At 36.8% G+C, this 27,837-nt stretch overlaps 1 protein-coding gene across 1 annotated transcript; it reads right to left on the bottom strand.

Annotated features, from left to right (window-relative positions):
• Nucleotides 1–372: 372 nt before the first annotated feature.
• Nucleotides 373–27,837, bottom strand: LOC145561863 (pentatricopeptide repeat-containing protein At5g67570, chloroplastic-like). The gene is made up of 14 exons (XM_081621981.1): nucleotides 27,682–27,837; nucleotides 24,893–25,007; nucleotides 24,634–24,755; nucleotides 23,687–23,848; nucleotides 23,441–23,530; nucleotides 20,667–21,104; nucleotides 20,393–20,584; nucleotides 20,076–20,157; nucleotides 19,788–19,979; nucleotides 19,594–19,707; nucleotides 19,407–19,500; nucleotides 1,966–2,123; nucleotides 1,418–1,846; nucleotides 373–1,315 (listed from the first exon to the last, which is right to left on the bottom strand). The coding sequence occupies exons 1-14, from the start codon at nucleotides 27,717–27,719 to the stop codon at nucleotides 542–544; spliced, it is 3,000 nt and encodes a 999-aa protein (XP_081478107.1). The 5' UTR covers nucleotides 27,720–27,837; the 3' UTR covers nucleotides 373–541.

Genomic DNA, 27,837 nt, shown 5'->3' on the forward strand with positions numbered 1-27,837 from the left:
CATTTATTTTACCAAATTTAAGTCATAATTTTCTCATTTCAATCACCACATCATTGTCCTTCTCTTAAAATTTATAAACTCTATTACCTTACTTGTTTCTCTCTTAATAACATTTACTTCCTATAATTTACTTCCCAAATCCAAATTGGAAAATCAAACAGGTAGGAGAGTGTATTTCGTAAATTGGTAAACATGTGGAGTATGATGCTTGTGTCAAACTGCAGATGCACTTAGGGCCTAGGGGGGAAGAAAAGGAATTTTAAATAATAATAATAATAATAATAATAATAATAATAATAATAATAATAATAATAATAATAATAATAATAATAATAATAATAATAATAGTAATAATAATAATAATAATAATAATAATAATAATAATAATAATAATAATAATAATAATAATAATGTCATGCTACAAAAAATTTACGACCAATTAGTCAATCATTTTTCTTCTTCTTCTTCTTCAAAAAAAAGTTAATCATTTATCAGTATATCCAATACAACACTGATACTCCAACTAGAGCTCAAGAAGGAACTAGTTCCATACTTTTTCCTGATTTATCTTCCAAGATTGCAATATTTCATCTGCTGAAGGTAATCCTGGATCATATATATAGCTGGCTTTAGAATCCCAATCATCAAATGTTAACATTTCATCGAAGGCATCTTGACTATGCGATTGCACATGTAAAAAATCCTCACCTAAACAAGCAATTTTATCAGAGGCCACATCAACAAAGCTAGATGACTTGCTGCACAAGCTGGCTTTGTCATCTTCATCTTCATCTTCATCAGAACCATCACCTGAACTAACAGCATGAAGCTCATTCATACTGGGCTTTCCATCACTAGATTTAACAACTGTTATTTTATCTTGGTAGAAGTCATCATTAAGCAGTTTTTGGTGTCCACCAGTATAGTATGCAATTTTTCCATTGACACAGGTGCCCTTGGCTGCATATGAATCACTACAAGAGGTGCTCTCAGCTGGTGCTGACCCACATATAGAATGCAAAGCTTTCACCAGTTCTGAGGCAGTGGATTCACTCGACAACTCACATTCACTAAGTGTAGTGGATAATTTCTTAAGATGTTCATCACTGATCCCATCCTTATTCTTTCTAAAGAGATCAGTCCAGTCTTTCTCATTTATTTGAAATGGAGCATGAGCCATTGAATCGATAAGTCTGGCAGCTTTTTCGTAATCATCCTGCAAAATTGCTTGGCAGACCATTTCAGAGAATAGCATTGGATGTGGGATTTCTCCAGCTTCCAAAGTTGTTTCAAAGGCATGTTCCAATAAATGCCACTGCACAAGGAATTAAAATGAATAATGATAAAAAATTTTGCACAATGAAACTATCAAAATAAAGACTGCATTAGAATTCTTGAATTAATTCAATTGCTTTACCTTGCCTGTTTTTGATGCTTCGACAAGCAGTACTGCATGTTTTTCCTGATCAAACTGGTATCCTGAAAAGCACATTTCCTTGTAAACATACTCAAAGTACTCCCACTGATGTGCATAAACTGATGCTTCAAGCACTGCTCCATATGTATAGAAATCTGGGATTAGAGGAGTGTCACCATCACCCAGAAAAGCTTTGTATCCAGCTTTGACTTTCTCAAATAACTCCTTAACCTCTAAGAACATATCATTACGCCCATAAACCTTTAACATAGCATTTACAGTTCCAATGTTTGGAGGACAATGATCTAGCATGTGCTCAAATATAGATATGCAATCATCAACATATCCACCATCCATAGAAGACATAATCATGCCAGTGAAAGTCACGGCCAATGGTTTTGTAAGACGCAGTTTTTTCAACTTCTCAATCTGCCAATGAATTCAGAAGATAAAAAAACCTTTCAAGAAAAGGATAAAGTGCGATAAAAGTTCCATATTCATAGATATCACACCAAAAACAAGCAATCTAGATCCATGTAGCAGCTTACCTCCATCACTGCTTCTTGCCACCTTCCTTTGTTGCAAAGGCAGCACGCTAGTTCATAGTACACGCTGGCAAATCCCTTTATCCCCCTTTGTTCCATGTCCCTGACTATACGCACAGCTTCATCAACTTTACCTTCGTTCCAGAATGTTCTGACAAGAACTAACATAAAACTCAAAAGTAAGCCAATAATGCAAGGCAAAGTAAGGACAAGGCAAAGTAGCTAGGGTAACATAAGGTCCATGGGAAACACCATGACCCCTTTCCTTCCAAACCCGGGAAAAATAAAAAATAAGCCAAAATTAAAGGCCATAATACATGAAATTGAAGCAATTTAGGAAGTTACTGGTCCTAGTATAAAAAAAAATCTCAAGATAATAGGGGATTTATTCCAAGGTTATATAATGTCGCTTGTTACCGTATATGATCATTATACATTGTCATAAATATCAATGGTGGCCTTAAGTTAATGAAAAAGATATTGATGCCTCTAATTGACAATTAAAGGCAAAGAAAATGGTTCCACCCATGGAAAAAAAACTCGGCCGTTCCGTTGTATAACGGCCGCTTTGTAACGGGTTTCAGAGTTGCCGATCCGAAAAAGGCCGGTATATAACGCCGAATTGAAATTCACACCCAAATCGCCGAGTTGGCCGTTACGTAACGGTAGAACGCCGTTCTGTAACCGTTACATTCGCGAGTAATCGTTTAGGGCATACTGTGATGCTCGGAATAGCCTTCATCTTTGTGAACCAGTGCGCCATGGCTATGGAGAAGTCAGAATTTTTTTTTGACGGGAGGTTGAAGAAGAAAGGAAGTACAAAAAGAAAATGAAAGTAAAAAAAGTCACATGATGCTTTACAGCTGTCTCCCTTTTCCCCCTTTTACTGGTACTTTTTTAAAATCCTTTTTATTGTAACATTTGTGTCCCATCACTTTTTTACACCTTTTATTTATCCTTTGTGGTAAGTCACTGACTTACTTATTAAGTAGTCATCTTTACCCTTTTTCTTTTTTGAAAAAAAAACCAAATCAGTAAGAAATCAAAACCATATTAATAAGTGCTTCAAAAAAAAATTAATAAGTGTAATTGTCATAGCTTTAGCATAATATGGTATAAATAATTAGGCAACAAGTAAACAAGCTAAAATTCTACTTATGTGTTTTTTTTAAAAAAATTCACGCCGCGAAATCCGCGATCCGTTCTATTTAACCGTTACAAGTCGTTTCCGCGACAACGCGACCGTTACCGCAAACGCGACCGCGACCGAGTTTTTTATCCATGGTTCCACCCACCCAAATAGACCCTCGTAGTGTATTTGGATCTATGGGTATAACCTCGACAATTTTTTTTAAGGGTCCAAAAAAGTCAAAAATTGTCCAAAACTGAAGGCTATAATCCACAATTTCGAGCGAATTTAGAATTTTTTTTTCCAAAAATGAACGGAATGTGTGGGGTGCCCCTTGAGATTATATAAGTTAGTTTTGAAGCATAAGACACCTACAAAGATGTATATACAGCCCCAAGAATGAGTTTAATTTGATTCAATCATTTTGGGAGAGTGAAAGCCGGCTAAATTATTGGTTAAAAGATGGAATAGTATCCTGGGGTAACATAGGTTCCATGGGAAACACCATAACCTCTTTCCTTTTCGGACTTGGAAAACTAAAAAATTATCCAAAATTAAAGGCTATAATACACGAAATCGAAGCAATTTTGGAGGTTACAGGTCCCGGTGTCAAAAAATCTTGAGAGAATAGGGGATACATTTCAATGTTATATAATGTCATTTGTTATCGTATATGATCATTACATGTTGTCATAAATGCCCATGGTGGCCTTTGGGTTAATGATAAAGGCGTAAGATGTTGATGTCTATAATTGACAATTTAAGGCAAAGTGGATTGTTCCCCCCACCCATATGGACCACCAGAGTGTATATGGGTCTATGGGTCCAAAAAAAGTCAAAAGTTGTCCAAAATTGAAGGCTATAATCCATGATTTCGAGCTAATTTTAGATTTTTTTTTTTCCAAAAATGAACGGAATGTATGGGGTACCCCTTGAGGTTATATAAGTTAATTTGGAATCATAAGACACCTATAAAGATGTCTATAAAGCCCTAAGAATAAATTTAGTTTTGATTCAATCATACTAGGAGAGTGAAAACTAGCTAAATTATTGGTTAAAAGGCAATAAGATGGAACTAAATAGTTTCCTAGGGTAACATAGGGTCCATGGGAAAAATCATAATCTCTTTCCTTCCAAACCCGGAAAAAAAAAAAAAAAAAAAAAAAAAAAAAAAAAAAAAAAAAACCAAAATTAAAGGCCATAACACACAAAATTAAAGCAATTTAAGAGGTTACCGGCCTGCTAGGAATTGGATCAGTAAAAACAGAGCAAGCAAGCAATTAGAGAGAAATGTTAGCCAAAACCGATAGATTGTATTGCAAGTCAGAGAAACTTCAATACAACTCCTTTCTTTTGAGAGGAAAGGATGCTCTCCCAAGGAATGATTCCCACAATTGATTTCTAGATACATTCCCTCTACACAAACTCTCCTTAAATAGCTAAAAATAACTAACAATCAGAAATAACAAACTCATCACACAAAACAAGGACTAACAAACTAATTCTCATAATGACAGATTTGCCCTCCCTGTAACAACTTTTAGCTTCAGAATTCCAGCTCACTTTCTCTGCCAGACCCTTGCTTAAACTTCCTCCTTGCATATGTGAAACGCACCATAGGATTAGGCTGATCTCTTGCAATACCCCCTGCCCAAAAAAGCACCTTGTCCTCAAGGTGGAACTGAGGAAAACGAGCAGCTATTTCATCATGGTCTTCCCAAGTAGTCTCAAAGTCCTGTAAACCCTTCCACTTAATCAGAACCTCAGTAGCAGATTGAGAATTCCGCACCCCAAGCACAGCCTCTGGTTCCACCTCTAACACCAAATCAGCAGAGAGTTGAGTAGGCAAGACAGTAGGCAGTTGTCCTGGTCGCAAGGCCTTTTTCAGTTGAGAAATGTGGAAAACAGGATGAATCTTAGCTGTATCAGGGAGCTGCAAACGATATGCCACCTTACCCACACGTTCCAACACTTCATAAGGTCCATAAAAACGAGGAGAGAGTTTGTCAGACTGTCTCCTAGCCACAGTGAGCTGCCTGTAAGGCTGCAGCCTAAGATAGACTAAGTCCCCCACTTGAAACTCACCATCTCTCCGAGACTTATTCTCATATTGCTTCATGTAAGCCTGTGCACCAGGTGGTATTTCAAGTCATCCAAGATCGCATCCCTCTCCAAAAGTAAGTCTTCCAAAGAAGAAAGTGAAGTGCCCCCTGAAGAGAATCTGACCAAGTGGGGAGGATCTCTTCCACAGAGAGCCTTGAAGGGAGTGCATTGAGTGGCTGTATGAAAGGCCGTGTTATACCAATACTCTGCCCAATGTATCCAACTAGCCCAACTCGATGGTTTCCCATTTACAAAGCAGCGTAAATAGGACTCAATTCCCTTGTTGACCACTTCGGTCTGCCCATCTGATTGCGGATGGTAAGCTGTACTTCTCCGAAGACTCGTGCCCTGTAATCTGAACAGTTCCTTCCAGAATATACTGAGAAAAATTTTGTCCCGATCTGACACTATAGAAGATGGCATACCGTGTAACCTCACCACCTCTTTAACAAAAACTTGAGCAACCAACTGAGCATTATAAGGATGCCTGAGAAGAATGAAATGACCATACTTGGTCAATCTATCAACAACCATCAGAATAGTGTTCCACCCCAAAGATTTTGGAAGACCCTCCACAAAATCCATGGAAACATCTTCCCACACTTGCTCGGGAATAGGAAGGGGTTGCAGAAACCACAAGGGAGATAAGGTGGATACTTTGTTTTGTTGGCAAATGTGACATTGCTGAACATAAGTTGTCACATCCTTGCGCATTCCCACCCAATACCACTCACCCGCAAGCCGTTGATATGTTTTGAAGTCCCCGGCATGGCCCCCAACTGGTGAGTCGTGGTATTCCTTAAGCAACCTGGAGATGAGTTCACTTTGCTTGGGGATAACCACCATGCTCTTGTACTTCAACACCCCATTTTCGAGTGTATACCCTTTTGGAACTACATCCCCGGCTTGTATTTGAGCAATGAGCTGCTGGATGGTCTTGTCTTGCTTAATAAAAGACTGAACAAATTGCCGTTGAACCCCGCAAGAAGTGACCAAAGCAGCACACTCTAACAGAACACCATGATGCCTAGACAATGCATCTGCCACTTTATTAGTGGCCCCTGGCTTGTAATGAATGTCAAAGGTATACCCCAAGAGTTTGCTTACCCATTTTTGGTAAGCTTGGCCTACTTCTTTCTGTTCAAGCAAGTATTTAAGGCTGCGTTGGTCTGTCCTTACCACAAATTGCCTTCCTAGCAAGTAGTGTCGCCATTTCTCCACCGCAAACACAATGGCCATGAGTTCTTTTTCATATATTGGCTTCGTTCTAGCTCTCAAACCCAAGATTTTGCTGAAGAAAGCAATGGGGTGGTTGTCTTGGAGAAGGACAGCTCCTAACCCGTGCCCCGAAGCATCAGTTTCCACTATGAAAGGCAATGAAAAATTTGGAGCAGCTAGGATAGGGGCTGTAACCATGGCTGCCTTGAGGGCTTCAAAGGCAGAGGTTGCTTGTTCTGACCATCCAAAGCAGTCTTTGCGCAGCTGATTAGTTAAAGGTTGAGCAATCATCGCATACCCTTGAATAAACTTTCTATAATACCCTGTAAGTCCAAGGAATCCTCTCAATTCCTTAATGGTGGTAGGAACAGGCCACTCCACCATAGCTTGCACCTTAGAAGCATCCACTTCAACCCCGTTTGCTGAAATTACATGCCCCAAATAAGCTACCCGAGTCCTCCCAACTTCACACTTTTTAAAATTTGCATACAATTGGTGAGCAGCCAACGTTTCCAAAACCTTCCTGAGATGGTGTTGATGAGACTCCTCACATGGACTATATACCAGGATATCATCGAAAAAGACCAAGACAAACTTCCTCAAAAAAGGGCGAAACACTTCGTTCATAAGTGACTGGAAAGTTGGAGGGGCGTTTGTGAGCCCAAAGGGCATTACGAGAAATTCGTAATGACCCTCATGGGTACGAAAGGCTGTTTTAGGCACATCCTCTCTTCTGACTCTAATCTGGTGATACCAGAGATTTCAAGTCCAGTTTGGTGAAAATCGTGGAACTACACAGCTCATCCAACAATTCATCAATCATGGGTATGGGAAATTTATCAGGCACTGTGTCCTTATTCAAGGCCCTGTAATCTACACAAAATCGCCAACTACCATCTTTTTTCTTAACCAACAGAACAGGGCTAGAATAGGCACTGGTGGAAGTTTGTATTATACCTGCTCGAAGCATATCTGTCACTAGCTTCTCAATCTCGTCTTTCTGAGATTGGGGGTAACGGTATAGGCGAACGCTGATCGGATTTGCTCCATGTTTCAGTGTGATGGCATGCTCTATAGGACTTCTGGGTGGTAAGCCCTCGGGCATATGAAAAACTTGCTGGAACTCATGAATTAACGGCTGGAAATTGGCAGGAACAGAGGGCTGCTCCTCGTCCACACTCTCCAAATGGTTACATTCGACTATGAACCCATGTCCTTCCTTCTGCAATGATTTGAACATGGCTTTCAACGAAATACAAGTCCTGCCAAGTTGAGAATCTCCTTTCAATGTGACAGATTCTCCCCCTAGCTGAAATTTGAGAGTCTGATTCTTCCAATCATGGTAGTGCCCAATTTCTCCAACCATTGGATTCCCAGAATTAAATATGAGTTTCCTAAGGGCAGCACCAAGAAGTCCTCAACAATGGTGATCCCTTGAACCTCCAGCACCACACCACGACACACTCCACTCCCTTGCACCGTGTCCCCTGTTCCCAATGTCACCCCAAAACTTGCCGCCTCGGTCACCGGAAGCTGGAGATGCTCGGCAGCGATGGAAGATATGAAGTTGTGTGTCGCGCCGGGATCCACCATTACCACCACCTTATCATCCTTGATGGAGCCTAACATTCTCATAGTCTTAGGACTCGTAAGTCCCATTACGGAGCACAGAGCTACCTTGGGGTTGGTTGCGGGTTCAGTCACGGGTGGAATCGGATCGGAAATTTGTGTTTCTGCTGCTGAAAATTCACCGGAATCCTTCCACTCCATCTCCTCATCGTCCACCGTTAACAAAACACTCAACTCACGGCGGCGGCAACGGTGGTTGAGATTCCACTTCTCATCGCACCTGAAACTCAGCCCTTGCTCCCTCTTTTGCTGAAGCTCCCTCTCCGACAACCTCCTTATCTCGCCGGTGGTTTTGTGGTGGGTGGTTGCGTGTTTGGGAGGTGGGTATGTGTTTAGGTTTGGGTGGTTCGTGTTTTGGTTTGGGTAATTTTGGATCTAGGAAGAGGAGTTAGAACGTAGGGTAGGATTAGGTGTGCGCCACGTGGGTGGGTTAGTATTAGGCTTGAGCCGTGGGCTAAGCCTTAATTTCTCCTCAACCCGCATAGCAAGCTCTATAGCCCGATCCAGAGTAATCGGGTCTAACAATCGAACTTCGACCCGGATTTCTTCGCTTAAACCATTAATAAATTGCCCTTTAGCAATTTCTTCTGGAACACCCTCAATCAGAGCTAAAAGCTCGATAAAACGACGCCGATAATCCGCCACCGATCCTGTCTGCTGGTGCGCCAACCACTGCTCGTGAAGTGAGCCTGTCGAGGTGGTTCTGAAGCGGCGAAGGATCAATTGCTTCATAGCATCCCAAGTCAGCAAGGGACGGCGACGATGCTCCCACTGGTACCACAGCAGCGCGTCACCATCAAGCGCCACCACCGCCGCCTCCACCTTATCTTCTTCAGCCAAGCGGTAAAAATGGAAGAAACGCTCCGCACGGAGGATCCACCCATCGGGGTTTGTACCATCAAACAGGGGTAAGTCGAGTTTCCTCAACTTCCAGTTTGCTCCACCTCCTTGAGCGCCACCGCCACCTTCACCGTACTCAAGGTGTTGCGCGGAAAACGGGTTATCCCAGGAGCCACCATTAGAAGGCCCTGTTTCCGACCTAGCAGAGGTGCGAACCTCAGCACGGATGGTGTTGATGTCAGTTTTGAGAGCCGCTAGAGCAGCAGCAATCTCCCGAGCCACCTTCGCCGGAATCTCAGCAATCTCTTGCTACATCAAGTCCATGCGTTGCGCATTGGTTAGGCGTGCCATTGCCGCTCCGATCGTCACTGCTCTGATACCAATTTGCTAGGAATTGGATCAGTAAAAACAGAGCAAGCAAGCAATTAGAGAGAAATGTTAGCCAAAACCGATAGATTGTATTGCAAGTCAGAGAAACTTCAATACAACTCCTTTCTTTTGAGAGGAAAGGATGCTCTCCCAAGGAATGATTCCCACAATTGATTTCTAGAGACATTCCCTCTACACAAACTCTCCTTAAATAGCTAAAAATAACTAACAATCAGAAATAACAAACTCATCACACAAAACAAGGACTAACAAACTAATTCTCATAATGACAGATTTGCCCTCCCTATAACAACTTTTAGCTTCAGAATTCCAGCTCACTTTCTCTGCCAGACCCTTGCTTAAACTTCCTCCTTGCATATGTGAAACGCACCATAGGCTTAGGCTGATCTCTTGCACGGTCCTACTATAAAAAAATCTCGAGAGTATAGGGGATACATCCAAAGGTTATATAATGTCGTTTGTTACTGTATATGATCATTATATGTTGTCACAAATGTCAATGGTGGCCTTGAGTTAATGAAAAAGACGTAAGATGTTAATGTCTCTAATTGACAATTAAAGGCAAAGTAGATGGTTCCACCCATGGAAAAAAAACTCGGCCGTTCCGTTGTATAACGGCCGCTTTGTAATGGGTTTCAGAGTCGCCGATCCGAAAAAGGCCGTTATATAACGCCGAATTGAAATTCACACCCAAATCGCCGAGTTGGCCGTTACGTAACGGTAGAACGTCATTCTGTAACCGTTACATTCGCGAGTAATCGTTTAGGGCATACTGTGATGCTCGGAATAGCCTTCATCTTTGTGAACCAGTGCGCCATGGCTATGGAGAAGTCAGAATTTTTTTTTGACGGGAGGTTGAAGAAGAAAGGAAGTACAAAAAGAAAATGAAAGTCAAAAAAGTCACATGATGCTTTACAGCTGTCTCCCTTTTCCCCCTTTTACTGGTACTTTTTTTAAATCCTTTTTATTGTAACATTTGTGTCCCATCACTTTTTTACACCTTTTACTTATCCTTTGTGGTAAGTCACTGACTTACTTATTAAGTAGTCATCTTTACCCTTTTTCTTTTTTGAAAAAAAACCCAAATCAGTAAGAAATCAAAACCAAATTAATAAGTGCTTCAAAAAAAAATTAATAAGTGTAATTGTCATAGCTTTAGCATAATATGGTATAAATAATTAGGCAACAAGTAAACAAGCTAAAATTCTACTTATGTGTTTTTTTTAAAAAAATTCACGCCGCGAAATCCGCGATCCGTTCTATTTAACCGTTACAAGCCGTTTCCGCGACAACGCGACCGTTACTGCAAACGCGACCGCGACCGAGTTTTTTATCCATGGTTCCACCTACCCAAATAGACCCCTGTTGTGTATTTTGGGTCTATGAGTATCATCTCTACAATTTTTTTTACGGGTCCAATAAAGTCCAAAATTAAAAGGTATAACCCACGATTTCGTGCGAATTTTAGATTTTTTTCCAAAAATGAATGGAATGTGTTGGGTGCCCCTTGAGGTTATATAAATTAGTTTGGAGCCATATGAAACCTACAAAGATCTATGTAGCCCCAAGAATGAGTTTAGTTTGATTCAATCATATTAGGAGGGTGAAAGCTAGTTAAATTATTGGTCAAAAGGCAATAAGATGGACCTAAATAGTATCCCGCGGTAACATAGTGTTCATGGAAAACACCCTGACCTCTTTCCTTTTCGAACTTGGAAAAGTAAAAAATTATCCAGCATTGAAGGCTATAATACACATAATCGAAGCAATTTAGGAGATTACGGGTCCTGCTATCAAAAATCTTGAGATAATAGGCGATACATCCAAAGGCTATAAAATATTGTTTGTTTACCGTATATGATCATTACATGTTATCATAAATGTCCTTGGTGGCTTAGAATTAATGAAAAAGAAATAAGATGATATTTCTAATTGACATTTAAAGCTAAAGTGGATGGTTCTCCCCGCCTAAATAGACCCCCCCCGGTGTGTATTTGGGTCTATAGGTATCATCTCGAAAATCTTTTTTACAATTCCAAAATTGTCCAAAATTAAAGGCTATAATCCACTATTTCGAGAATTTTTTTCCAAATATGAACGAAATTCATGGCGTGCCCCTGCAGGTTATATAAATTAGTTTGGAACCATAAGACACCTAAAAAGATTCTATAAAGCCCTAAGAATATGTTTAGTTTGATTTCATCATATTAAAAGAGTGAAAACGAGCTAAATTTTTGGTTAAAAGGCAATAACATAAACCCAAATAGTTTCCTAGGGTAACATAAGGACCCCTATAGTGTATTAGGTTCTATAGGTATCATCTCGACAATTTTTTTTTACGCATTCAAAAAAGTCAAAAATTAAAAGCTATAATCCACGTTTTCGAGCGAATATTAGATTTTTTTTACAAAAATGAACGTAATGTGTGGGGTGCCCCTTGAGGTTATATAAGTAAATTTGGAACCATAAGACACCTACAAAGATATCTATACTGCCCCAATAATGAGTTTAATTTGATTCACTCATATTAGGACAGTGAAAGCCGGATAAATTATTGGTTAAAAGATGGAATAGTATCCCACGGTAACATAGGTTCCATGGGAAAGACCATGACCTCTTTCCTTTTCGGACTTGGAAAAGTAAAAAATTATCCAAAATTTAAGGCTACAATACACGAAATCGAAGCAATTTTGGAGGTTACAGGTCCCGGTGTCAAAAAATCTTGAGATAATGGGGGATACATTTTAAGTTAATGTCATTTATTACCGTATATGATCATTACATGTTGTCATAAATGCCCATGGTAGCCTTTGAGCTAATGATAAAGGCGTAAGATGTTGATGTCTATAATTGACAATTTAAGGCAAAGTGGATTGTTCCCACCCACCCATATGGACCACCGGAGTGTATATTGGTCTATGGGTATCATCTCGACAATATTTTTTAACGGGTCGAAAAAAGTGAAAAATTGTCCAAAATTGAAGGCTATAATCCATAATTTCGAGCTAATTTAAGATTTTTTTTTTCCAAAAATGAACGGAATGTATGGGGTGTCCCTTGAGGTTATATAAATTAGTTTGGAACCATACGAAACCTACAAAGATCTTTATAGCCCCAAGAATGAGTTTAGTTTGATTCAATCATATTAGGAGAGTGAAAGCTAGTTAAATTAGTGGTTAAAAGGCAATAAGATGGACCTAACTAGTATCTCGCGGTAACATAGTGTCCATAGAAAACATTCTGACCTCTTTCCTTTTGGAACTTGGAAAAGTAAAAAATTATCCAACATTGAAGGCTATAATACACATAATCGAAGCAATTTAGGAGGTTACGGGTCCTAGTATCAAAAAATCTTGAGATAATAAGGGATACATCCAAAGGCTATATAATATTGTTTGTTACCGTATATGATCATTACATGTTATCATAAATGTCCTTGGTGGCTTAGAGTTATTGAAAAAGAAGTAAGATGATATCTCTAATTGACATTTAAAGCTAAAGTGGGTGGTTTCACCCACCTAAATGGACCCCCGGTGTGTATTTGGGTTTATGGGTATCATCTCGACAATTATATTTACAGGTCCAAAGAGTCAAAAATTATCCAAAATTGAAGGCTATAATCCACGTTTTCGAGAATTTTTTTTCCAAATATGAACGGAATGCATGGGGTGCCCCTACAGGTTATATAAATTAGTTTGGAACCATAAGACACCTAAAAAGATTCTATAAAGCTCTAATAATGAGTTTAGTTTGATTTCATCATATTTGAAGAGTGAAAACTAGATAAAATATTGGTTAAAAGGCAATAACATAAACCCAAATAGTTTCCTAGGGTAACATAGGGACCCCTATAGTGTATTGGTTCTATAGGTATCATCTCGACACATTTTTTTTTACGGGTCCAAAAAAGTCAAAAATTGTCCAAAATTGAAAGCTAATCCACGTTTTCGAGCGAATATTAGATTTTTTTTATAAAAATGAACGTAATGTGTGGGGTGCCCCTTGAGGTTATACGATTTAGTTTGGAACCATAAGAGACCTACAAAGATATTTATACTGCCCCAATAATGAGGATAATTTGATTCACTCATATTAGGAGAGTGAAAGCTAACTAAACTATTGGTTAAAAGGCAATAAGATGGATCCAAGTAGTTTCTCGGGGTAACATAGGGTCCATGGGAAACAACATGACCTCTTTCCTTTTCGAACCTGGAAAAGTAAAAAAAATTAAGGCTATAATACATGAAATCAAAGCAATTTACGAGGTTATAGGTCCCGGTGTCAAAAAATCTTGAGATAATAGGGGAAACCTTTCAAAGTTATATAATGTTGTTTGTTTCTGTATATGATCATTACATGTCATAAATGTCCATAGTGGCCTTTGAGTTAATGAAAAAGACGTAAGATGTTGATGTCTCTAATTGACAATTTAAAGCAAAGTGGATGGCTCCACCCATCTAAATGGACCCCCTAGAGTGTATTAGGGCCTATGGGTATCATCTCGATAATTTTTTTAAACGGGTCCAAAAGTAAAAAAATTGTCAAAATTGAAGGTTGTAATCTACGATTTCGAGCTAATTTTAGATTTGTTTTTTTCCAAAATTTAATGGAATGTGTGGGGTGCCCCTGGAGGTTATATAAGTTAGTTTGGAACCATAAGACACCTATAAAGATGTCTATAGATCACTAAGAATGACTTTAGTTAGATTCAATCATGTTAGGAGAGTGAAAACTAGCTAAATTATAGATTAAAAGGCAATAAGATGGACCCAAATAGATTCCTAGGGTAAACATAGGGTCCATGGAAAACACCATGACCACTTTCCTTCCAAACCTAGAAAAATAAAAAAAATTAGCTAAAATTGAAGGCTATAACACATGAAATAGAAGCAATTTAGGAAGTTACGGGTCCCAGTGTCAAAAAAAATCTGGAGATAATAGGGGATACATTCCAAGGTTATATAATGTCGTTTGTTACAGCATATAATCACTACATGTTGTCATAAATGTTAATGGTGGCCTTGAGTTAATGAAAAAGGCGTAGGTTGTTGATGTCTCTAATTGGCAATTAAATGCAAAGTAGATGGTTCCACCCACTCAAATAGACCCCCGTACTGTATTTTGACTTACGGGTATCATCTCTACAATTTTTTTTTACGAGTAAAAAAAGTCCAAAATTGAAGGCTATAATCCACGATTTTGGAGCGAATTTTAGATTTTTTTTTTCTAAAAATGAACGGAATGTGTGGGGTGCCCCTTGAGGTTATATAAGTTAGTTTGGAACCATACGACACCTACAAATGTGTCTATATAGCCCCAAGAATAAGAAAGTGAAAGCTAGCTAAATTATTGGTTAAAAGGCAATAAGATAGACCCAAATAGTTTCCTGGGGTAACATAGGGTCCATAGGAAACACCATGACCTCTTTCCTTTTCGACCCGAAAAAGTAAAATATTATCCAAAATTGAAGGTTATAATACACGAAATCGAAGCAATTTTGAAGGTTATGGGTTCGAGTGTAAAAAAATCTTGAGATAATAGAGGATACATCCCGAGGCTATATAATAAAGGTTGTTACCTTATATGATCATAACATGTCGTCATAAATGTCCAAGGTGGCCTTTGAGTTAACGAAAAAGGCGTAAGATGTTAATGTCTCTAATTGACAATTTTAGGCAAAAAGGATGGTTTCACCCACCCAAATGGATCCCCGAAGTGTATTTAAGCCTATGGGGCTATGGGTATCATCTCGACAATTTTTCTTAACGGGTCCAAAAACGTAAAAAATCGAACAAAATTGAAGGCTATAATCTACAATTTCAAGCTAATTTTAGATTTGTTTTTTCCAAAAATTAACGGAATGTGTGGGGTGCCCCTAGAGGTTATATAAGTTAGTTTGGAAGCATAAGATACCTATAATGATGTCTATAGAGCCCTAAGAATGAGTTTGGTTTGATTCAATCATATTAGGAGAGTGAATACTAGCTAAATTATTGGTTAATAGGCAATAAGAATATAAGATGGACCCAAATAGTTTTTTAAGGTAACATAGGGTTCATGGTAACACCATAACCTCTTTCCTTCCAAACCTGGAAAAATAAAATAAAAATTAGCCAAAATTGAAGGCTATAACACACGAAATTGAAGCAATTTAGGAGGTTACGAGTCCCGGTGTCAAAAAAATCTCAAGATAATAGGTGATACATCCCAAGGTAATATGATGTCGTTTGTTACAGTATATAATCATTACATGTTGTCATAAATGTCAATGGTGGCCTTGAGTTAAAGAAAAAGGCGTAAGATGTTGATGTCTCTAATTAACAATTAAATGCAAAGTAGATGGTTCCACCCACCCAAATAGACCCCCATAGTGTATTTTGGCCTATGGGTATCATCTCGACAATTTTTTTTACAGGTCCAAAAAAGTCTAAAATTGAAAGCTATAATCCACGATTTGAGCGAATTTTAGATTTTTTTTTTTTTTTTTAAATAAACTGAATGTGTGGGGTGCCCCTTGAGGTTATACAAGTTAGTTTGGAACCCTACGACACCTACAAAGTTGTCTATATAGCCGCAAGAATGAGTTTAAGTTCACTAGATCATATCAAGAGAGTGAAAGCTAGCTAAATTATTGGTTAAAAGGCAATAAGATTGACCCAAATAGTTTCCCGGGGTAACATAAGGTCCATAGGAAACACCATGACCTCTTTCCTTTTCGAACCCGGAAAAGTAAAATATTATCCAAAATTGGAGGTTATAATACACGAAATCGAAGCAATTTTAGAGGTTTGGGTCCTGGTGTCAAAAAATCTTGAGATAATAGGGGATACATCCCAAGGCTATATAATATCATTCGTTACCGTATATGATCATTACATGTTATCATATATGTCCATGGTGGCCTTGAGTTAATGAAAAAGGCGTAACATGTTGATGTCTCTAATTGACAATTATAGGCAAATTGGATGGTTTCACCCACCCAAATGGACCCCTGAGTGTATTTGGGTCTATGGGTATAACCTTGACAATGATTTTTACAGGTCTAAAAAAGTAAAAAAATTGTCCAAAATTGAAGGCTATAATCCACTATTTTGAGCAAATTTTAGATTTGTTTTCCAAAAATGAACGGAATGCATGGGGTGCCCCTGCAGGTTATATAAGTTAGGAACCATAAGACACCTATAAAGATGTCTATAGAGCCCTAAGAATGAGTTTAGTTTGATTCCATCATATTAGGAGAGTGAATACTAGCTAAATTATTGGTTAAAAGGCAATAACATAAACCCAAATAGTTTCCTAGGGTATCATAGGGTCCATGGGAAACACTATGACGTCTTTCCTTCCAAACCCAGAAAATTAAAAAATTAGCCAAAATTGAAGGCTATAACACACGAAATTGAAACAATTTAAGAGGTTACTGGTATAAAAAAATCTCGAGATAATATGGGACACATCCCAAAGGTTATATAATGTCGTTTGTTACCGTATATGATCATTATATGTTGTCATAAATGTCAATGGTGGCCTTGAGTTAATGAAAAAGGCATAAGATGTTGATGTCTCTAATTAACAATTAAAGGCAAAGTAGATGGTTCCTCCTACCTAAATAGACCCCCGTAGTGTATTTGGGTATATGGGTATCGTCTCAACAATTATTTTTTCCAGGTCCAAAAAAGTCGAAAATTGTCCAAATTGAAGGCTATAATCCACGATTTCGAGCGAATTTTATATTTTCTTCCAAAAATGAATGGAATGTGTGGGGTGCCTATTGAGGTTATATAAGTTAGTTTGGAACCAAAAGACACCTACAAATATGTCTATATAGCCCCAAAAATGAGTTTAATTTGATTCAATCATATTAGGAGAGTGAAAGCGAGCTAAATTATTGGTTAAAAGGCAATAAGATGGACCCAAATTGTTTCTTGGGGTAACATAGGGTCCATGGGAAACTCCATGACCTTTTTCCTTTTTAGACTCGAAAAAGTAAAATATTAACCAAAATTGAAGACTATAATACACGAAATCGAAGCAATTTTGGAGGTTTGGGTCCCGATGTCAAAAAATCTTGAGATAATTGGGGATACATTGCAAGGCTATATAATATCGTTTGTTACCGTATATGATCATTACATGTTATCATAAATGTCCATGGTGGCCATGAGTTAATGAAAAAGGCGTAACTTGTTGATGTCTCTAATTGACAATTAAAGGCAAAGTGGATGGTTCCACCCACCCAAATGGACCCCGGAGTGTATTTGGGTCTATAGGAATTACATTGGCAAATTTTCTTTTCGGGTCCCAAAAAGTCTATTATTGTCGAAAATTGAAGGCTATATAGCCTATACTCCACGATTTAAGGCCAAATTTGGAAATTTTTTCCAATAATGAACTCTATGCATGGGGTGACCTTTCGTGATCATATAATCTAGTTTGGAACCATAAGACACCTACAAAGATGTCTATACAGCCCAAAGAATGAGTTTAGTTTGATTCAATTACATTTAGCGAGTGAAAACCAGCTAAATCATTGGTTAAAAGGCAATAAGATGGACCCAAATAGCCTCCCATGATACTCAAAATTTGATCTCCAACCTTTTTAGGATTAAAAAATTCAAAACTTGAATATTTTCTGATTATATAGACTATAATACACATGGAACAATTTAGGGAATATTTTCGAAACAAAGGTAGATGTGGGGGATGTCTCATAGGACCATAAATCTTGGTTTAGAATAATTAAGGACCCATAGAGGTAAAGGAGAAAAGACCAATAGTAGGCATGTTTGAAAACCAACAAATTTGATAGTTAAGAAAGAAGAAATATAGAAGATTCAAACCTAACGGTCATTTGGGGTTTCAAGGGGTCTATGGGAATTATGTCAACCTCTAACCTTTTGACTTTTATAGTGCGAAGAGCAATTTAGGGAAGTTTTCCAGAATTCCAGGAACATAATAAGATGTGATAGATATATTTTGCTATCATAAATATTGGTTTTGAACAATTATGGACTAACGAGGGAAAGCTGAAAAGGCCTTTGGGAAGCCTATTCTAAGCTGGCTATATCAATTGTTCATAACAAAGGTAGATGGTTCCAACATTCCAAATGACTAAGCATCTCAACCTCCAACCCTTATTAGACCTCTTGGCTCTTGCTCAGGGGATCCCATGGGTAGCATTAAAAAAAAAAGTTCCAATAATGAAAGTTGTTATACATTATTTTGAAACAATTTAGGTAAAATTTTCAATAATTTCGGTAAGGGTGGGGAATATTTTGGGGTCATATATGTGGGTTTGAATTTTGGAATCATAATGGACCATAGAGGTAAAGTCGAAAAGATCTAGGGGAGACGTGTTCTAAAACCAACAAAGTTGAAAGTTAAAAAAGAAAAATAAATAAATCCAACCATCTTTGTCGGGGTCCCAAGGTAGCATCTCGACCTTCAACCTTGTTCGAAAAAGTCAAGTGTTTATGAAGGCACATGAGTAGATGTGGGAATTTCGAGCAATTTTGGAAAACAAAATTCCGAAATTAAAGTAGATGGGCATAAACGTTGGTTTGGAACCATAATGTAATATAAGAAAGGTGGAAAGACCAACGGGAGGTGTGTTAAAAAATTGACTAAATTGATGATTATGAAATAAAGTAAACAGTTTTCCTTAAAAAAATTAACAAAAAAAAATTAAAAAAAAAATAAAAATAAACAGTTTAACCATTCAAATATGACCTCCCAGATTTTCACAGGGCTCATGAGAAACATATTGACCACCATCAAATTTCCGGAAAGTCGAAAATATTGTAATTATGAAGGCTAATACACACTTTTGGAGCAAGCTATTTTTTATTACACATCTTTTTTATTTTTATTTTTTTGAATTAATTAGGCATTAGTAGGAGAGACAGAGGCATGTCTAAAAACATGCTAAATTGTTAGTTAAGAAGCAAAAAATATGTTTCCAACAGTCCAAATACACAATTGGCATCCTAGGGTCCCATGGTGTCCATTAAAAGCATCCCAATCTCCAACCTTCATAATTCGAAATGTTCCAAATACGAATGTGGGGGATGTCTGTCGGGGTCATAAATATTATTTTGGATGAATAAAGGACTAGAGAGGGAGAGGTCAAGCAACATACCTTTGTAAGTAAGAGCATTTGGAGACTTGCCATTTTTTGTCATTTTCTGAAACAACTCATAAACTAGGTCATACTTTGAAGAGTGTAGCATCACCTAGCAAAGAGACATCAGCAAAGCTTGAGCAACGTAATTTGACAATAACGAAGCATAAACAAGGTACAAAGAAACAAGAAGAGAGTTCTATACCTCCATTGCAAGTCCATATGTAGCACTATTGGCTTTTAGACCAGACTTCCTCAATTGCTCAAAGACCCATGAGACCCCTTTCCAATGATGGGAAGTGACACAAGAATTCAGTACCTACAATTATTACATTATTTTCAATTGGCATACAACACAAACAGAATATTTCAGTGGACAACAAACAGTGACCCTCTTACAGAATTGAATACTACTATATCAGGTTGAAGGGTGGGATCCCAGCTCTTGGAACGCATATTCTTAATATTTTTAGAATGCTTCTCCTTCAGGCGCTCTATAATGCTCATCAGCTTCCTCACCATTCCGGCTTGGCCAAGAGTAACAGCTATACTATGGTAAGCAGCCATGTCTGGATAGATGTGGAAATCCCCCTATGGCACTTAAATTGAAGATCTCATCGAATTACGATAAAAAATTTGAATTGATTCTAAGAACTGTCAAGTAATAATTTTAAATATTCTCATTACACGCATTTGCTCGAAGATTCGGAGAGCATCATGTGGTTTTCTTGCCTTCCCAAGAACTGCAAGAAGCTTGGTGTACACAAACCTTTGACACAGGCGAAAGAAGAACAAAAGTATAGCTTAGAACATAGAAATCCCAAAGTCGATGACTCATATTCTATCATCATTACAGTATCATTATTTACAGATAGCTCGTCATTAACTGTACTATATATCTTAAATATATACTTAATGGAAAAACAAGCAAAAAAATTCTCCATTAATAACCATTAAACAATTCATCAAAAACCCCAAGAATGAAAACAAATCACATAATATACCTGCTTTTGAAATGTTTATGCTCATTTCTGCTATATAACCATCCCACAACCTCAATGGCCTGCCTCCAACATCCCCTGTCGCCGAGCCGGCCAAGAAGCTTAAGCAACTGATCTTCAGTAAACTGTAGCCGTGACTGTTTCATCATCCTTGTAAACTTCCAATCCTTCATTGTTATCTCACGAGCACTAAGCCTACACCACCAATTCATTAGCCAAATTCCAAAAATATAAAACAAACAAATACATAAACTCTAGTTAAAATTGAGAGTTTCACCTATTAACAAGGATTTTAATAGCTTCAGCTTCAGAAACTCGACGTTGAGCAAATGTCCCACTTATATTATCACCCTCAATCATACCCTCTTCCAATTCAACATCATCATCCAAAAATGAAGACAAATCTTCAACCTTTCTCTCCTCAAAAATCAAACCCAATTCCCTTAAATGCTCAAACTTCAATTTCCCACTAAAATTAGAATCTCTTTCTTCATACCCACTTGCCAATTCCCTCAATTTTTCTCTCTCCAAAGATTCCCATGGCTTTCCCACCAAATTCGACCTCTGGGATTTTGAATTAATGGCTTTATTGAAATTTCTATATTCCTGGGAAATGGTTTGGAAGTAAGCTTCATGAGATAAAGTTTCTTTCTGGGATTGAGAGAGGGGTTCGTCAGGGGATTGAGAAGCAAGACGATTGGATTTGCGGAGGGATTTTTGGCGGTGTTTTATGAGGAGGGCGTGGATGATTTTAGGGGTTGGGTGAACTCCTTTTTTGAGAAGTCTTTGTTTGATTTGTTCGGTAAATGGGTCGACGGAATTACAGCTTGGAAGTGCCGGAGCTCCGGCGAAAACCTCCATTGCTGATGAATTTGGATGAGGAGTTCAAAAGAGTGGCACGTATCAAGGGGTTTTGGGGAGGTTTTGTGATTTTATCTAAAAAAGACTTTGTCGATATGGAACACGCAGTTAGTCCATTTCTACCAGTTATCTAAAAATTGACTTACTAACCGAACATCTAACCAAATCAACATGATCTTTAAAAAAGTAAAAAAGGTCGGATTATTAGTTTATTATTGAATTAAATGACATTGGGGGAAAACATTCATACAAATTAGCTCTAAATTATCTCGGTATCTTATCTTGCTACAAAATGAGTTATTAAATTCACGAGCCTTTGTACATAAGAGAAATTAACATAGACAAAAGACTTAGCTAAATTGTCTATATCATCAACATTAACTTAATGAAAACTAATCTTAGAAAAGTGAATAAATTGTTTATCATAACCAAACCAAAATGAAATTCAAACTTATAAAATTGAGCTAATCCAACCCTAATTAGAATCGTTAAAAACTATATTCAATTATGGCTTACATTATTACTCATATGTTATGTTAAATTGTTGTGTTATGGAATTATGGTATCAATCATTTTGTTATATTTACATCAATTATTTTTCTCTTCTTAAAAACATGTCCAAATAAATACTCATATATTTGTTGAGATATGTATAAGTTTTTCGCATAAAAACTTTTCCTTTTACCGTTATTTCAACTACTTTCTATATGTTTTCTTAAAAAGAGTATTAAAAAGGAAAATGATAAACATAACCCTAAGGGCTATGTATAAGAAGTTAAAAAAGAAAATAATGAGAATAGATTAACATTAATTACACCAATATGCGCGTAATTTTGTCATGAATTCCCAACTTAATTCCATTTTAGAAAGTATATTTAATGTTTATACATAGCCCACATATATCATTACCCTGTTAAAAAAAAGCCAAAGAATTGCTAAAAACTTCATTTAAACACCAATCCACTTCAATGCTACAATTCTACAAATTCTTGTATTAGATTTTGGAATTCGATGTCCCAGCAAAATCCAAGTCTTAGTACTCAACGTTTATCTTGCTTAAACGGAATAATTCTCCAAGGCGAGAAGTTTAATTTTTTTTTTTTTTTTTTTTGACAAAAGGCGAGAAGATTTTGTTCCATTCATTGTCACCGTGATATCAATGTTTCATTTATCCCCATGCCTTTTAGAGTAGGGTTAATAGAGAATTTAAAAGGTACTGTACAAAGTATATCATTGAAAATTTCCAAATTATTACACCCCATGTTCCCAAATATGTTACTTTTGGTCAGTTGTGTTCCTCTTTTCTGGTTAACGCCAGTTGTATTGATGTGTACCAAAACAAGTCACAGCAGATTAGAACTTTGCAGGAGAGGCAATAAAAATTCAACAATGAGCATTTTTGTTAGGAAAAGAGTGAAAAATTCTCAACTGAATTAAATGTTCCTGTCAATGAATGTACAACCAAACAAATAACATAGGAATCAGATTAAAACCACATACTTACACCCGAGGTATGCCAATCCACTAGGTTACACCCCGGAGCTGACTAGCAAGTAAGCCAAAAGAGTTGCACAATCCAACAAGCTTACTTCATCATCCTCCGGGTTCCAAGAAACTTCTTCATGATGTTATGCAGATGTGGCAGTACCACATTTTTTATATATACATATATACTGACTGAGGCATAGTCCTCATTTGCATCCAAACAAAAACAAGGTAGGATGCATACCGATGGGTCCATAAAGTTCTATTCCTAATCCATAGAATGTTTAGGTAAAGATCCAAAACAAAGGTACGAATTAAAGCATAGTATGAACCAAAATCAATTTGAAAACAGCCTATACCAAATCCAAACTGACACGAACAACCTGATTGAATAACCTACCAAAGGAAGATACAAGCACAAGCACACATTTCTACAAACTTCCTAAAGATCAGCCACGTTTCTCATGCAGTGAACTCTGCAGCAAGATGACAGATGAAAGAGACAGACAGGAAAACGCACCAGAAATCCTCTCATTCATAAACAAACCCTGATTTACACCCACTATAAAGCTATATATAAGGGATATCGACACAGCCATGTCAAAGTTCAATATTTCACTAATAAACAAGGTTTAATAAAAACTTCAACACAAGAATATGGAGGATAAGCCTTCTATTTAGCTCTTTGATTTAGAGTGCTTCACAAGCCAGTCAATAACTGCATCAATGTTTGTTGAGTTCTTGCAGGAGATCATAAAACAGCATACCTCTCTATCCGTAATTGACTTGAGCTCCCTGCACAAGAAATTTTTTTAAGTGCTGATACATTGATCTCAAAAAAATTTACACTACAGGTTACTCATACAAGACTAAAAAAAAACATTTACACGAACCATTCAAGTACATTAGAGAAAAGTCAAGTTAGTGTGAAGTACGGAAAAAAGGACTAACATTTGTTCCATAAAATCTTCTTTTGAGATAGCTCCAGGCTTGTCTGTTTTGTTTCCAAGCACCAGGAGAGGGATGCCACTCAATGAAGTTTTGCTAAGCAGATCATGAAGTTCACTTCTTGATATGCCTAAGTTATCATGGTCAGCAGCATCAACAACATAACTGCAACAGATATAGATTCACCCATTATCAAGAAAATAATGAAAGTCATAATTTCAAGAATCAAAATAAGGAGCTTAATTCGCAGCTTAGAAAGGAGAGTAATAAAACAAAAAAAGACAGGACATGACGGTAAAAACTACATCTAATCTTGTTACTGTAAATTATATAATCCGGCAAAATTAACAACTGGTTCATGCAGATGTATGCATAACACAAGACAGTCAGAAGGAGAAGCACACTTATAAAGATATACACGTGATATAAGTCATATAACTAATACATATAGCAATGGTAGGACACAGACAATTTGGAAGGAAGACTAGGAGGCTAGCAGCAAAGGAAAACTGAATCTAGCTAGAACTAAGGAGTTAGGACTACAAGGATGCTTTGAAAATCTTCAAAACGGTTGGTTTGTTGGCACATATCATGGACAATATCATCAGATCCACAGTCTTAATATTAGTACAGCATAATGCATTATTGCACCTAAGATAACTAGATGACCCGTCTAATTGTTTAGGGTTCTAAGGACCAATATAACCTTGTCTTTGTAAAGATTAAACACCTAATCAGTCCAACAAGGAATCATAAATAAAAATTTTGAGCATACCAAACTTGATCACATAATAGGGTTCACTGCTCCCTAGCTTCACAACATTTCAAAGTACAATAGAACATTGAGCAAACCTAGTGATGAAAGGCCAAGCAGAGAAATCAAAGCACGTAATCCAGAAGAAAGAACAGAGCAATATATAAAAAGAGAGGAAAAAGAAAAGGGCTCATACACAATAGCGGAGACAGCACGGCAGTATCTCTCCCACATACTACGAAACCTTGGTTGACCTCCAATATCCCACAACTTTATTGTAACATTCCCTTTGGTAACCTTCTTCATATTGAAACCAACCTGGCAATCAAATCCAAACAAGAAGATTTTTATAATGGCATCTTTTTCACATCTTCCTTTATACAGAAACAGAAAATAACATAGAAGAATCAAGAGATGAATCGGAGAATAGAATTTTAAGGCAATAGAACCCTTACAGTTGGGATCATATCTTCACTATATCCTCCAGTTGCCACAACGTTTACAAGAGAGGTCTTTCCTGCATTCTGAAGTCCAATCAAAGACAGCTCCATTTCCTGCTTGAAAAAAAGGCTACAAGAAGATATGGGAGAAAAAAAAAAGGTAAGTTTGTAATTAAAAAGGAATGCAAATGAAAAAAAAATAATACTTGTATAAGCCATCGCAATTAATGTCATAAACTCATAATAATGATATGATAACAACAGACGGAAAGATTAAAATTGCATAAGTTAGAAAGAATCATAGGAGTATTTACCATACTAAACAGATTATCTGCAGACAATTTGAGCCAGCGCATTGACAAATTAGTACATGGTTTTCCACAGTAGCAGTTGAACAAAAAATAACACATACAGAAGCATGGGAAATAAAAGGCTGACTGCATTTGTAAAAACCCTAGTTATAATCTCTGTAGAGATCATTAAAAAAAAAAAAAAAAAAAAGAACAAAGTATAAAGTGGAGCAGATGTTGCAAGATGGAATTATTCCCATCACGACAGCAGAAAAAGATTATTTCCAAACGAAAACCAACATAATCGAAAACTTTTCCTATACTTATAGTTAGTATGAGACTATGAGGTGTCATATCTAGAGCTTTACAAATCAGCCAAAAAAAAAAACCTTTTACAGTGGAATCACCTCAAGATTGAAATGTTAGCTCAGAGTTTGGTTTAACCCCAATTTGTTTTTGATATTCTCACTTCGAGTAAAAAGGAAGGCAAATCAGAAAAACACTAAAGGGGCGTTTGGTTAGTGTAATTTTTGGGTTGGAAACATATATTCGAATAAACCGATACCGTTATCGTGTATCTGGTTTGAGGCATGGTAACAATTACCATTACCTAAGGGTAATGGTTACCCCTCATTTGTTACCTCTCAAAAACTTGGGGTAACAAATACCCTTACCCTCCTTTTAACAAATACCCTTTCCATGGTTAAACCAAACAAATGAAAAGGTAATAGCTAAATGATTCCCCCCCCCCCTCTTATTTGTTTCCTTTCCACTCCGTTTCCATATTCCAAACCAAACACCCCAAAAAAAAAAAAAAAAAAAAAAAAAAAAAAAAAAAAAAAAGAAAGAATATTGTAACGTATGATGGACTTGCTTATAACAATGATTGACATAGTAATTAATGAAATCTACAGAAAGATCACAGGAGTTCTTGCCATACTAAAAGTGCCTATGTTAGCAAGGACCATAAAAGTACTTGGCTACTTGCCATAATGAATAGAGAATCGGAAGGAAATTCTCTTATAAGCTGCAGAACACGGAGAATTGGCATACTAGTACCATAAAACAGGTGATTTTCCAGAGTAATAGTTGAACAAAATCAACATGTTAATAATAAAGAGCCATAGGGCATATGAGTCTATATATAATATATATTGCAAATGTTGCAAAGCTTGTAAACTATTCTCATCTTGACAACAAAAGAAGACAGTTACTACAATTTCAACACAAACACATCAAAGTAGTTGAATATTCTTCGTGTTAGTATGAAATATCTAGGGCTTTACAAACCAAACAAATGCAACGTTTTCTAGGGGAACTATCTCACAGTTTGTATTTTTGCAGGTTTAGTATCATTTAAATTCAAATCAATTCTTAAAAATAATACCTAAAAACCTAATTAGAAAATTCCGACAATATAATAGAAGCTTTCATTTTACTACCAGGAATTATTCTCCAACAGAAAGACTAATACTTAAATTCGAAAGACAAAGGTAAGTTCATACTCAAAAGGAATGCAAATGAAAAAAAAATACTATAACAAGCGATCAAAAACAACTCCGTAATGAATGAAGGTTCGCTTATAACATACATTTAATACAGAAAGACAAAATAACACAAGTCATCCTTGAAACAAAGTGCATGCAGGTTACACAACTAAAATCGCCTACGTTGGCATTATGGCAAGGATCATACAAGCACTTGCCATACTAATTAGACCATCTAAAACCAATTCGAGCACAGCGAATTGACAAACTAGTACCGACAGACATGGTGATCATGAAAAGGACAATGCGCACATGATTATACATAATAGTAGTTGAACAAACACAGCACATAAATGATACAGCAGCATGGGGCATAAGAGGCAGTACACAATCATACATTGATAAAACAAACCCTAGATATATTCTCTTTTGTGATTATTAAAAACAATAAAAACAAAGTATGATTGTGTAACAGATGATGCAAAGCTTGTAATTATTCTCAATTCACCAACAACAAAAGACAAAAAACATTATTTCAATTATATAAAATTTTAATAAAATCAAATTTTATAAAACTTATCAAAAATATCAATTTCATTACAATCATAGTATCAACAAAAGAAAAACATAAAATCAGTTGCTGCGATGTGTGTAGGCCTTAAAAAATCATGCAAAAACAACATTTTGTAGTGGAATTACCTCAAATTTTGTATTTTGACCGCGATTCTTCCAGTTCAGTTTCATAAAAATCATTAATTATCAATTATATGTCATTTAAATTAAAAATTGATTAACCAAAACAACCACCTAAAACCTAATTTAAAAACTGACAATTCAAAGTGAAAATTTCAATCCGCTACCAGAAATTAATCTCTAAAATTCAAAATTCAGACCATTTCATCAAAAAAATTCACAGAAACAAAATTCTGGCAAAAATAAAACACAAAAATGAAATCGAAATTGAGCACAAATGAAAAAAACAAGAAAACAGAAAAAGAAGATGAAAAAGTAGGAGAGAGAGACAAACCTTCGAAGCCAATTAAGAAAAGCTTCCCAGATACCCATGGCTACGGAAGAAGAAAGTTAGAGAGAGAAAGAAGAGAGAGAGATCTACGAGGATATACTCTCCCTCACTCGCTCTTTCTTTTCTTTTGACCTTGAAATGAAATTGAAAAAAACAAAA

Source organism: Chenopodium album, chromosome 10, assembly GCF_948465745.1.
Source record: "Chenopodium album chromosome 10, dcCheAlbu1.1, whole genome shotgun sequence".
NCBI classification, from domain to species: domain Eukaryota; kingdom Viridiplantae; phylum Streptophyta; class Magnoliopsida; order Caryophyllales; family Amaranthaceae; genus Chenopodium; species Chenopodium album.